This window comes from Lepisosteus platostomus, chromosome 15 (genome assembly GCF_059453375.1).
Source record: "Lepisosteus platostomus isolate fLepPlt1 chromosome 15, fLepPlt1.hap1, whole genome shotgun sequence".
Lineage (NCBI taxonomy): Eukaryota > Metazoa > Chordata > Actinopteri > Semionotiformes > Lepisosteidae > Lepisosteus > Lepisosteus platostomus.
The window spans coordinates 23,165,429-23,179,324 of record NC_142625.1 but is presented as its reverse complement, the minus strand read 5'-3'; the positions used below and the strand labels follow the sequence as shown (position 1 = coordinate 23,179,324).

Sequence of the window (13,896 nt, the reverse complement as noted above, 5' to 3'; positions counted from 1 at the left end):
TGATCAAGATTTCAATTCAGAGCCATTTTTCCATCTATAATTTTGTTTAGAGCTAATTTCTCTGTTACAAGTTGAAAACAAGGCGAAATCTCAAATAGCATTTAATGTGAGTATCTATTGTATTATTGTATTATTATTATTATTTTTATTGTATCATTCGTTATACTGTTGCTGTGTTGTCTGTGTTAAGCTGCTGTTGTACTGCAATTTCCCTCACGGGATCAATAAAGTATCTATCTATCTCACTGTCACTAACATTTTAGATATAATAACATACAGTATTATGACTGAAGGACATTGTGAGTGTTTTAGAAAAAATCTAATCCATAACTATACGATTAGTTGCAAAATCCTGTTCCTGCTGTAAGTAATCATAATTTAAAACTAGAGGAAACTCGTCTTATTGGCGATAGAATATATATTTTTTTTATTTCTGTCTTTACTATACTATATTGTCATATACAGTCTTGGACTTCTGTTCTTATCTTCTTGGGTTTTAACCGAAGGTGAACGGTCGCGCGCTCTCCAAAGTTTCAGTAGATGTCGCCAAACTCCACCAATAAACCATGCTAGACTCAATCAAAAAGAAGAGAAAGAGCCGGGTAATTAGTGTATACACCCAGAATTTATACTCAAAATGCTGCAGAGACTTAAAATCTCATAAAGGAAGGAGTCGTTCGTAAGACAGATGACAGTCTTGATATTTCTTCATGCTTAACGCCGACTGTTGGGATAACAAAAAGGTTTATAAGCAAATGAAATCATAAATCATAGTTTTACCGGTCACATAATAGATTTAAAATGTATGAGAAAATCGACGTGCAAGTAAGATCACTAAAAAAGGACAAATTAAATCTTCTTTTAGACCTCAAGGTTATAATTATCTCAAATGTATCCATTTAAGACTTCTTCCCAGGAAAATGTGTAGTGGCAGTCAGATGTTTTATAAAACCCGTAACCACGCTATTTTACAGACCTTTCCTGCTAATGACCTCTAACTTTAATTGATTTTTAACACATTTATTTTTGTTGTATCAGTTTTCTTTCCCTTAGAAGTGTTGTGACTGCCGATTTCAATTTACAGTTAATAAGCAATGCATAGACCGGCCAGCTGGTGTCACTAGTATCTCCTCCGATGTCCGTGAAAAACAACTACATCTTTAAATTTTGCCATTGTATTCAATGCAAATTAGTGTATCAGGTTTTGTTAGTGCTTTTATCAATTAAAAATGTTCATTGTATGTTACAGCCTGAATTCAGTTTTTTTTTGTTCTCTCAGTCATAAAAGCAGGTCAGCTGTTTTATCAGTGGTGATCATAATTTTGGAACATAGTAGAATTCAAAGATTTTAATTTCTTTAGTTACAGTGTTTTGCTTTCAACGATGTTTCCACAACTGATGTTTATGCACAGTATTTTAAATCTCACAATCCTAATATTTCTGTATTTCTTAAAATATATTTCTACTAATTAGAAATTAAATTATATTTTTTTCTTTTGTGGGCAAGAACAAAATTGCTTTTCAAGGAACATTTAATGCAGACTATTTAGATTACAGAGATATTGAACTATGTCATGAATTATATGTTTTTTCTGCATATATCTCATTTGATTGTAGTAAACTCTAATGCCTTGAGGGGGAGTGTATGTGTGGGGTGTATTTAGTAGAAAAACTGATGTAACTTTTAAATCTGGTGCAGTGCAATATTTGAGCTACAACGGAAATTTTAAGAAAAAAAAAGACACATCCTCTGATATGTCAGCCTACTCTACTGGAACCCTGTCAATATTATGAAACCAAGGAAGATTCCCCTAAGTCAATCACAGATAATAACCTTTTCAGTGATTTGGCTTATGTGCTCCTTTGTGTGGTAATGCAAGAGAAATGGCAGAGAAGAAATATGATTCACCAGCAGTTGATCTAATAAATTGTAGCTAATGGTTACTGTTCACAGCTATAGCAGCTCATCCTAGATGCCACGTGTCCTAAGGGAATATTATCAGTCTTGACTGGCATTTCAGAGAAATGACAGAACAATTGTCAGCTTTTTCTCATTACAAAGCCTCCCACTGGAATGTGGGCAGGTATACTGAGGTGTATGTATTATTAAATCTAAGGACATGGAAAAACCAGGTCTCAATTGATCCATTTTAAAGTGTGGCTTTAAGTACCTCTGCTATATCAGAGACATACAGTAGGTAATTGTGCTATCTACTGACTGACGCACTCATACTGAATGAACTGCAGGTATAGTACGCACACTCCAAAATTTTGCAAATGGCTCAGTTTGTACTGTGGTTGCAATATTTTAATTTTAACTTAGATCTGTCCATTGTCAAAGAACATAAGTGCTGCATCTAATCACATACTTAATGCTGTTATTTTACTCAGTTCACGTGGAATAACACCACCCTGATCACTTAGTTATAGTAAGATCTGGCTTAATCTGCTTGGCTGAGGCAGTGTGAGAAGTCCACCAAGGGGCTGCAGAAAGGAGACAAAATGCAAAGTAAAAGGGGCTGACATATTGGTATTTATACTTTTTTAAACTGATGTCAGGAATGATTACGTGTTAGGGCAGCTGTGAGAGTGAACGTAACTTCCTGATCTTTCATTGTAACCTCCATAAAGTGAAGTTCCACATAGATTCTTTACGAATAACAATCAACAAAGCCACCTGTTGTCTTATTGAATAGTACTGGGAGTGGGCAAGATGTGGGTGGATGACTGAAGTATATGGCAACATTTCTAATCCAATGTATGTAGCTTAGTCAGTAACTGGATATATCTTTGAATATAATGCTAGATAGGCTTTGCAGATTATTAAAACATTAAAAAACATTTTGTAATGTACACTATACATTTATTTTCAGATTATCACAACATCCATTATTTATTGGAGCATACTTTGCACTACATTAAACCTCATTGCAGGTCTTTATCCAGTGGATTGGTTTTCCAACAAATGATAAAAAGTGCAATTAGCTATCAAAGTTTTTGTAGTCAATAAAAGTTTCCAAACCCATCCTGTGAAATACTCTGGCAATATTGTGTGTCTACCAATATACTGTTTAATTTCTTATACACCTCAGTGGGTCAGTGATGTATTTATGATAGATGCAATAAAAGTCTCTCTGAGCAGTGGATAGACAAATTGTGCTTTGGACAGTTAAATACCTAATAACTCAGGGCTCTACTTCATTAAAAAATGACCATTAAAATTGAATGTGGAATGTATCAAAATAAAACATGCTGGAATTATACCAGCAAAATCCACTGCTTTCAAGCAAAACAACTTCATTACAAGCCTTCAAAACTTAATTTCCACAATGAAAGTTATAGGGAAGAATGACTTGGTTACTAGATTAGGACTGTAAATTCTCTTCCATTTTCCTAGTTTTGTTAGTTCAGATATTACTTTTTAAACAAAACATATTGATACAGTTGCAATAAATATGAATTCAATTAGCCAACTTGAATAAAAAATAATTATATTCTTAATAAAATTCATCATAATGTAAAATTGTTGACACATGCAAGTAATACAAGCAGAATTACAAACAGGTCAAATAATGAGATTGAGATCACAGTACCCTTGATGTACAATTAAAGGTCAGCTTTGCTTTTAGCACCAGGACTTTATGTAGTACACATAACGTCATCGTCATATTGAAATGATGATTCTTGGATTGTTATCCATGAATGGTAAATGTCATGGCAAAATGATTTACAAATTGTTCAAAAATGTTGGCTGGTGGAGACTCATCAGGAATATATTCTCCACATTTTTTTCTGAATTACTGATGATCAACAGCTCTTTCATTCATAACTTAAAAGTTGTGGACTTCTGCTTTGTTTATCTTTAAGCATGTGCTCATACTAATGAGTTATCCATTTTCTTTTGTTAGGAATACACATCTGTTGCTGAGGAAAGCAGCCTGGATTTGCACTCCATCCATCCAACACAAACAGAAACATACACACTTACATTAGGGCCAGATTTCCCAGAAGTCTCATACCCTACCAGTAGGTGCTTGGACAGTGGGAGGAAAGCAGAGCATTGGGAGGTAACTACGCAAGCACAGACTCCATGCAGATAGGACTCCATTAACTGAACCCAGGGTCCCAAGCACTAGGAGGCAGCAATGTTAATCACCACGCAACCTTGCTGCTCATCATGAGTCACTTTATTTAAAAAACAATTGTTCAATGGTTGAAAAGAAAAGCCCACACACCAATTACTGGGTACAGAGCCTCCCTGTGGTTAATTTTACATGAGAAAATAGGGACCACTTATGCAACTGCATCCCTTTTTTACCTCATGTTGTTTCATTAGAAAGACTGCTACTTTGAATTGATGCAAACACAGCTCCCCAAAAGCCAGGAAAGAAAACAGATTTGTAATTTCTGCAATTCTGAGAACAGTCAGTGATTACTTCAGTGAGTCAAAATAGCAGACAAACCATACATTAAAGTAAATGTGAGCAAAACTTCACATGCTTATTGATTTGGTTTTCAAAACTGTATTGTTCACATTTACTATTAAAATAATAAAAGACATGGCCAGGGTGTTTTTATAAAACATCATGAAAAAATGGAAAACCACTATGGCACTAAATCTTCAGGGTAAGATCATTCAGTCATTCCCACTGACATCAATGCTTTCTCTGCAAGACATTGATTATACATAGCATTGTATTTGATCATCTTTATTATTGTACCCTATTTCTGAAATAGCTTTTGCAGAACCTAGTCTATTACATTTTTCTTTAAATGCTGTATGGGCTGTTAAGAAGATACTGATACTGCGGTACAGAAATTATAAGGTCCTTTTTCTTTACCTTGAGAAAGTCCTATTTGTATGCAGCTGCTACACTGTACATGGTCAAGCAAGTGACCTAACAGTGACTAATTATAATACAAAAGCACATCAATGGATTTCATGTTCGATTTATTGTCAGTCCCCTTTCGTCTTCAAGAATCTCTTCAATTCTTTTCCTCTGCAAGGCAAAAAAGAAAACAAAATATTTTAAAAATATAATTAACAAATTAAGTATGAGGCATTCACCCACAAAGCTGCTGATCAGCAAATATAAAAATTTGAAAACAGAAATATACATTTGTGAAGAAGAGAACTCAAGTATATATTTTAGATACATCTGGCACTGCATAGAAGAACAGACAGTTAACTGGGCAATTATTAAGCCTATCACATTTAACATTGGCCGTTATGACAAAGAAAGGACCTCTTCACACAGCTAACTTTGTCTGCATGAAACAAAAGACACTGATGCTGCAACTCAGAAATTATTTAAGGCACTTGCCAAACAGAAATTACTGATAAAGAGATGTGGACTTAAAGTGGTAAGTACTTAGAAGGACTGGTTCTTGTTTTTTTTTTAAAGAGATCCAATAAGTACTTTGGAGTGAAGCATCTTCTCAGTTCTCTCCTCACTTATTTATGATCGTAACATAACATTCATTCGATGAAAGACACAATTAGCTACCAGATCATTAAAATCTGCTTTGCATGCACAAGATCCTCCACAGGCACACCTCAAGCCATAGGGGATATCCTGAGGAAGGGGTTTCTTTGCAACTTCCTGCAGCTGAACCCAATGACAAAAATTAAAATTAAAAATTGCAACAGTGCTGTGTTAGAGAACAGGACACTCCAAACGTTTATTTGTTGGATTGTCAGCTGAATACGATTTAACCACTATAGCTGCAGCATTGGCTTACTCCTGCTGAAATGGTCTTTTTAGCTAATCTTTACAATAGTTAACCAATACTGGCGTGTTTCTACAACGGTGCTGCTTGCACTGCTGGCGATATCTCGCTTTAAAAAATAATGCATGAACTCTGCTTTACTGCCACACTCGCAGTCACCAGGGAAACACCCCGAAGCTTTCTCAGTGGAATAAAAAAAAGTTACGTGAGAGGTGAGAACAAAAATCTTTAGTGACAGATTTATGAACCTGTTCAGCATGGGTAAGGGTGAACACAAAGCACAGCTAAAATATTTATTTAAACAGGAACCAGAGAAAAGTAAAATCTTATAATAAATCTAAAAGAATAGAGTAAGTCAAGCAAAGCAGAATAAAAACCCTTTTAGATGTAAAGTTGAAGGAAATAGTGCAGCAAATTCACTGCAGGACTTATGGTTTCCACTTTAAAGTCCCTAATGTAGACAGAATGATTCATTTAGCTGCTATATTATTTCAATAAAAATATGTTTTTAAGGAAAGCAGGTGTAATTAAAGGTTACTATTTTTGTTTTGTTCTAAAATGTGCATTTCTAAAAAATGCTTTGTTTCACTTAATACATGAAAAACATTATTTTGTACAGTCTTAGGCTACCTACTTGTCACAGATAGTTCCATAAACCATCAAGGTCAGAAAGATGAGAATAAGCTTAATATTGCATATTGAATTTAAAATCATTATACTTAAAAGTATTTCTGAATAATGTGTAAATATTTTTGAAGCTTCTAGTCTATTTTACATTTTTAAAAGTAAAATGAATAAAAATATAATTTCTGATAATAAACAGTAAATCTCAAACTGTGATTTATTGTGAACCACCAATATTGCTGAACATCAAAATAAATTTACACTAACTGCAAATATAATTCACAGAGTTAAAGAAATTAAATGTTTTGTAGAATGGGACTTAGATTGAGTTAACATAGCACAACAGCACTGATCAACAAGGCGGTCTAATTTGAAAATCAAAGGCTAGTAGCATGTGTGTCCAACACTGGAAGCAATGTACGCTGTACATCTGTTATGCATGCTTTACAATAGGTTGCACATGCTGTCTGGTGGGAATCGGTCCCATTCCTCTTGTAGAACCTGGTCTATGGTTAAGCATGGGCCTGAGCCCTACATGTCACAAGTTGTCCCAGCTGTTTCACAAATGGTGAAAGGGGCTCTTGAGAGGAGGGCATACACGGCATAACTGTCACATTTTCATTTCACAATTTAGCTGTTGTTAAACGAGCAGCATGAAGACATGTGCTGTCCAGCTGGAATCATGTTAGGATCAGCCTGCTTAAAGAGTAGCAAGCGAGGTCCCACAACTTGATCAATGCGGAGCTAGGCAGTCAGGCTGATTCACTGATAAAGAGGGGCAGGCTCCGAAGCTGACAAGTCCACATAGCGCATTGCATCAGATACTTACTGCGCAGGCATTATTCTGTGGATACGCAGAGCATATTAGTTTTTTTATTTTTCTTTCTTTTCACCAGGCTTGCAATCAAGAGGTTAGATCTCCTGAAGACCTCTGCCCTATCATCTCTGACAAATAAAGGTCATTTGGTCAGTCATGAATGATCAATTAACCGAAATGACATCAAAAAGATTTAATTAATACCCCAAATCCATATTCAGTACCTGATTTTATAAAACATACAAGCATAAACAGAGCAATAGTTTATTTTGATGCTCAGTATATGACATAAACCTTCTTATCGCTTGGGTGGGGTTCAGCAAATCCTGATATGACTGCAGTTTTTAAGAAAAGGCCTTAACGGCTGAGATAACATTTAACACTGTATCTGCTCCTTTCAAAACAACAAACAAAAATTTAATTGTTAAATTTTAAATACATGTAGCAAAATATAATGGACTTTATTATATTATTCAATTAAAACCTTCTATGATGACAAACCACCTCTTTTCTCAAAATAATTAAGTCAATATGTGCAAATTTTCATCCAAATCCAAATTGAGACTGTATCTGAACTGTACCTTATTTAAAAAAAATGTAATGAAATTTGATCTCTTGTGTGCAGACCCTTTGTACTAGAGCAGTGACATAATAATGAATATCCAAATTTAATTCTTATACAAAGTGCACATTAATAATGAACAGCCACATGAAAAATGTGCAATCAGAAGTACTGATTATTACTATTATTATTATTGACTGAGTATATACAATATGCCAGAAAAAAATATGCCCATTTACTTTTTTGTGTATACTCATTAATAATTAAAATTACACACAGGTATGGCATAGAGTAGCCCTTGGTTCGTATTCCAACCTCCCAACTCATTCACATATAGAACACAGCTGGAGAGATTAGTTTCAATAATGTCCACTAGGTAAGGGCTAGTAATCGGAAATGCAATGGAGTTATTATGCCAACCAATTAAATAAGTGCAGGGTATTCCCTGCAAAGAACAATAGGAACTTGGATTATGCTGCAAATCTGTTTTTTTCTCTTATTATCAGTTCATTAAAGCAACCCCTTTATTTGGTTCCAGATGAATTCTTTTTACTAAACAAACAAGTGTAATGTTCTTATCCTGGTTACCCATGAAAACAATTCCAAAGCTGAAACCCTTAAATAACATAACTTGGGCAAGAACTGATAGCAAAAAAGCAAAAGAATGAAAGTATTTCGACCACAGGACATTGCAGGAACAACTGTTCTGGGGTTTCAAGGTTTTATTTGTGTGTTCATGTGTGGCTTTTTTTTTTTTGTTCCACTAGATTTCTTCCCTGAAGCAAGCAGTGCAGCCTAAGTCAAAATATATTTTTTTGTTTGTTTATCCTTTATTTTGATGATTTCCAGCTGTAGACTGTCTAACTCTGTGAAGGCATGCGGCAGAGGAGGTGGACTCAGCAGGCAGGGGCAGGACTATAAAGGAGAACCTGGGCTGTCACAGCAATATACAGCACAGAATACGGCAATACCAAAATAGGTACTTGTTTTATGCATGTTAAAACTATGGGAAATAGCAAAGCAAATCTGGTAACCTTTCAAAGGAAGGTAGATTACAAGTAATCTAATGAAAGAGAAATGAATATGGCAGCTTTGGTACAAACATCAAAGCATCCATAACGGACCAGTCTTTCTCCCTGGACAGTGGACTTGTTACCATTATCCATTTATAAAAAAGGGTATGGAGGTAAAAATGTGCCCATCCTGTGCCACATGAAAAACTAACAGTGTATGTGAAATAAATTTGACTTCCGGCGCCGGAAAGATGGGGACGGTTTACAGAAAGCTTTCTCGTTGTGTGACTGTTTTAATGTTTATTAATACGTTAATACTCTTGTTTTGTGTTGGACGCTCAATGTCTGTCATTACTTATGATAGACAAATGCTTTTAAACCTGAGGACAGACTCCTTAATGTCATTACATTCAAACTGTCTACATGTTTACTTGCACATTGTCTATTGTTTGTTTGTATATTGTCTTGATGCACTGTTTGCACTTTGTTTTGTTTTACAATCGAGAGACTTTCTGTAAGTAAGAATTCCATTGTGCCAGTACCGGTTACATGTGGCAATAAAGTTCAAGTTCAAGTTCAATTAAAATGTAAAATGGTTATAATATCTTATCATCTGCAGTTCCTATTGTGTAAAGGAAAACTATATGATAGAGAAAAATGTATGTAAAACAGGTGGAGCCAAGAAGGCACAAGTAATGCACTGCAGTGCTCACCTCTAGTTTATCTACCGCGTCGTTGCCAGGGCTGATCTTTTCAAGCTTGGCTGGTAGCAGCAGCTCCAGTCGAACAGCTTTCTGTGCAGTCGGCTGGCAAGAAATCAGATGGTTGATTTCTTGGGCCTGGAATTAGAAACGAAATGATGATAAAGAGAGGCTGCTGCATATATCCAACAACTCTCACCTTGTTTTCATGTTATAGGCCATTTTATGTAGTCTGACATGAAACACAAAATTGTTATTTTTCAACACATAAAAGTCACAATTCTATATAAAGCAGATGATAGAACCTATCCACACTTCAGTAAGATTTGTGTTGCTAGGATGACTGTAACTATAGCATTCAGTTAAATAAACCCTAAAATGTTTTAAAAACTTTTTTTTTATACTGCCCATTGTCATGAGGCTGACTGCTCAAAGCAAAATACTCTGTGAGCTACAATATTGAACTCCACTGGGCCTCATAAGCCAGACCTAAGTTACTAGTCTACTTAGCATCACAAACAATCCTACAGTATCTTCTGCATAGCTTTCATGCTTAAGTCAAAGTGCCCACGTTCCGGTTTGCAACATACTAACAAATAGCACTTACTGTACATGCCTTCTAAAAATCACACAAAAAATAGATTAAATAAAAAAGCTCTATGGGAGACAGCTCTTTAAAAACTGCTAAAATGGCATAGAGACCTACAGTACGACTGTCCTTGTTCTCACTGTAGGATATAAACTGAAATCTGTAAAGACTTTGAGACCAAGTTTGTATGGGCTTTTGTACGTACTGTACAGTACGTGTCTATGTTTGAGTGTGAATTAGTTTACTTATAATTCCAGATGTTACGAGCTATAGAGTATAAGACAGGGACTTCGATTAATGCAGGCCAACTTTGCAACATGCCTGCAAAGAATTAACACAATCATGTTCGTTCTGTGCGTTGTGTCGAATCAGGAAAAAAAAATGTAAAAGAGAAACAAAAAAGAATGATAAAAAAATGCAAAAACAAACCCACTCTCATGCTTTGGTACCGTACTCTCATCGATCGCACCCTGTTGCGAGCTTCCGCAGCCCTTAGCTGCCCGATCACTGTGTCCTGCTTCCTCTGCTGCTCCTCTGCCTCTGGGTCTGGGTTTTTTTGCGGGTTTCTGCTGACGGGTGCCCTCCCACGAAGCCGCTGCTTCGAGATCAAAACTGAGTTTACAACCTCCTTGCTCGGCTCCTCGTAAGCGAGGTACCGAGCTCTTTGCAGGAGGGACATCTTTTTCAGTTCTGATCCAGGCACATTTTTCCAGTTATGAGCCACGAACTTTTCTTTTTTTGCCGTCGCGGACATGTTTTCCTGCTGTGAATATTTCTTTTCGCTGCAACAGTGCAGGCTGTGTGTTTCAGCGTCTCACTTGAACCTTTTCATCCTGAACTAAAAAAGAAAGCATGCAGCTGTAGAGTTACATTTTAAACACAGCCGAAGTACCGGTTTTATCTTGGAGAAAGTAAATCGAGCTAGCTTCAAAACAGATAATTGTTACGTTTTTTGTTACTTTTTACCTGTAACAAAATTTTACTTATCTCTTCACAACTGATTAAAAAATGCCCTACCTACCTTTCGTTTGTTATCGTCGCTATGGTAACTGCCGCAGTGACGTCATATTTGTGCTCCCACTACTTTCGCTAAAGCGAGGCGCTGTTGCACTGATGATCCACTTAAGGGCTTTGGAGGAGGGTATGCTGGTAATGTGAAGGAACAAGTAATAGGTTTATTCCATGCTGAAAAAAAGAAGAAAGAGAACACAACGTTTCGTGTAGTAGAGCCGAAGGTGCATTTTGGATCTCTAATTACAGTATTCTTAAGACAGAACATACTGTATTTTTTTGTTGCCTGTAAACTAAAAGAACTCAATGGATAGTACACATTTCCCTTACGTGATCACTAACTTCAAAGTAACAGAAAATAGTGTGGGGGCAAATGCGCACATTAACAATAGTATATTTGAAATACGGGTATCTCAAGATAATACATATGAAAAATTAAAAAAAGCAACTCTAAAGTATATTTTAGAATGCAGAATTGTAAACGACTGATCCACAGCTCAAGTACTTTGCGAAATAATTTATATTCAGCGATGGCTCATGTGGAGACTGAGTTAAAGCCTCTTCTGTCTTGAGAGTAAAGTGGACATGCCTACCTTGGTTGACTGATTGGATTTCTCAGTTCCACAGCCAGAAAAATGTTTAGCTGATTGGCCCTGTGTATAACTGGACATTCCTCAGGAGTAGGAGCAGTCAGGTGAAGACAGCAGGGAGCTGTGTCTAAGCTTTCACAGCTCAGGAAAGGAAAGTGTATAATTGGAATCCAGATTCATATAGAGTTTATGGAACTCCTCTGCTTTACTGTTAGTTGGCAGCCCAAACACCAGTTCTAGGTTTAACAAGTTAGAAAGAGATGATGAAGACTTATGGGGATTTTTTTAATGGATTGAATTTAGAAGAGGAAGATGGATCCAGGGAGAATTTAGCATTTGTTTTTCTGGTGTGTACTGTGTTCCTGGATTAATGTGAATTCCCTGTGGTCTGTACAGAGCAGTAGATTTGTGTTTATCGTTGGGAACCGGGTGCCAGTGGTTATGCTGGCTATGGTGTACCAGTACGCCTCTGAGACATGGAATTTACCGTATATCGTCCAGGTAACGGGAAGCCCAGCTGAGTGCAGGGGTTCCAGGAAATGAAAGTGAAGCAAGGAAGGGAGAGGGAGAACTAAAAGGAGTTTGACAGGAATCCATCCATCCAGTGGAATAGAGAAGTGAAGAGTTCTTCCACAGAAGGAGAAGAACTAAGGATCTTTTGCTGACTAATACCTCTGTGATGGACTGGCTTTTTAGGACCGAGCAGACTGAGTGATAGACATGTTGCCTCTGTGACATGTTGACTCAGGGCAACATGTTCATGCTATTCAAGCCTGCTATTAAAAGAACTGCATCAACATAGGAAACAGTAAACTCTCCATTTAACCTTTAATTTATGTCTGACAGCTCAACAAACTATCACTATCCTCTGGGCCCAAAAGAGGCCACCCCACTGTGAAAGGAGCTGTAGTATAATTCCAGTCTATCACTGCAGAAAGATACCTGATGTGTGTTAGACTACATGCAAATATTGTAAAACGTCAAACTGTCAATGGTTTTATAGTCTGAGTCACCTAGTACAAATGTGGGTTGGGCTACAACTATCATCTTATCAAGACATATTTTCTTAATGTTATTGTCTGCATTTTGTTATACGATCTTAAAAAAAGGACATTTAAACTTTCCTCTACAGAGTGTGTAAGTTGAGTTTTTTTTAAATAAATATATATCTGTAGCAGGACCAGATGGAGGATGAATATCTGGGAAGATACCCAGCCCTTTGAGACCCAAACATGTCAGAATGAGGAGATACATTGAAGGAGTTTCGGAGAGGTCAGCGGGACCAGATCGCACAGCACATGGCCAGACATCCCCACCGGACTACACCTGCTCGACCTGCTAGCACGAATTGACCTTATCAGTCTCCTTCAGGTTCGGGCAAACAATCATCCGCAGCAATGAGGGGCAGCCAATGATCTACTGTATAGAAGGAATTGATAAATTAGTTTCTCCACCTTTGATAAAAAACACCCATTGTGTAAAAAACTGTGGACTTTTAATTTCATGCTGAGCACCACCAACTCAGAATAAAATAAAATAACAGTTAGATAAACAGAATCAAAATGGAAATTTAATGGATGCTAGGCTACACTTGGGTCCTTTAACAGTATAGCCTATTTATATTTATAGTCGTAACTCTGCTAAACAGACTAGCGTCAAAATTATTCAGGAAAAAAAACAGCCCAGTGAGAGTTCATGCAGACAGACAGACTGACAGTCTGAAAAATGGACCAAATCACCAAAGAGAAAGGCTTGTGATGTTTTGTTTCTCCTGCCCATGAAAAAAAAAAAGAACTGGAATGACTAGTACTGAGTTCAGTGTGCTTGGCAGCCTATTTTTCATCATTTGGATAATGTCTTTGAAATAATGAATTAGATCAGCATAATATTCAAAGCATCACAAGAACCATTAAACATACCATATAAAAGGCTTTTGTCTTTCTTTTACATAAATGCACATGTAGCCAAAGTTTGGCATACAGCTGTTATACTGGGGTTGAGTGGGCATAGAGACAAGTCCAAGGTCAATGGAAATGAAGCACCTACAAACAAAATGTAAGACATATGTAATATTTCACCAAGGAAACCACATTTATTGGTCTAATGCAATGAATCTTGCCCACAGAAGAGTTCAGTCTATACAGTTTGGTTTGAGCTAGTGTTTTTGATCCCAAACATGAAACACTAAATATATTTAAGAATCTAACAAGTCACCCAATTCTGTTGTAAATCTCATAAACAGCAAAGGCACCACTTCTA

The 13,896-nt window shown here is 36.5% G+C and overlaps 1 protein-coding gene across 2 annotated transcripts; it reads right to left on the bottom strand.

The window, feature by feature from the left end:
* Positions 1–4,934: 4,934 nt before the first annotated feature.
* Positions 4,935–11,077, bottom strand: LOC148648268 (uncharacterized). Of its 2 annotated transcripts, none has more exons than XM_088608053.1 (3): positions 10,470–11,077; positions 9,460–9,585; positions 4,935–8,648 (listed from the first exon to the last, which is right to left on the bottom strand). In XM_088608053.1, exons 1-3 carry the CDS (start codon positions 10,788–10,790, stop codon positions 8,529–8,531), a joined length of 567 nt encoding a protein of 188 aa, XP_088464179.1. In that variant the 5' UTR covers positions 10,791–11,077; the 3' UTR covers positions 4,935–8,528. The 2 variants fall into 2 exon arrangements, with proteins under 2 accessions (XP_088464179.1, XP_088464180.1); XM_088608054.1 differs by having other exon boundaries at positions 4,935–5,000; positions 10,470–11,072.
* Positions 11,078–13,896: the final 2,819 nt, after the last annotated feature.

Bases quoted from the DNA above. Each gene is read 5' to 3' on its own strand.
- LOC148648268 (XM_088608053.1), bottom strand. From the start codon at position 10,790: ATGTCCGCGACGGCAAAAAAAGAAAAGTTCGTGGCTCATAACTGGAAA. The intron at 9,586-10,469 runs GTGGGTTTGTTT...TTCTAATTCCAG, and splicing joins TACGGTACCAAAGCATGAGA to GCCCAAGAAATCAACCATCT. The intron at 8,649-9,459 runs GTGAGCACTGCA...TCTCCTTTATAG, and splicing joins ACGCGGTAGATAAACTAGAG to TCCTGCCCCTGCCTGCTGAG.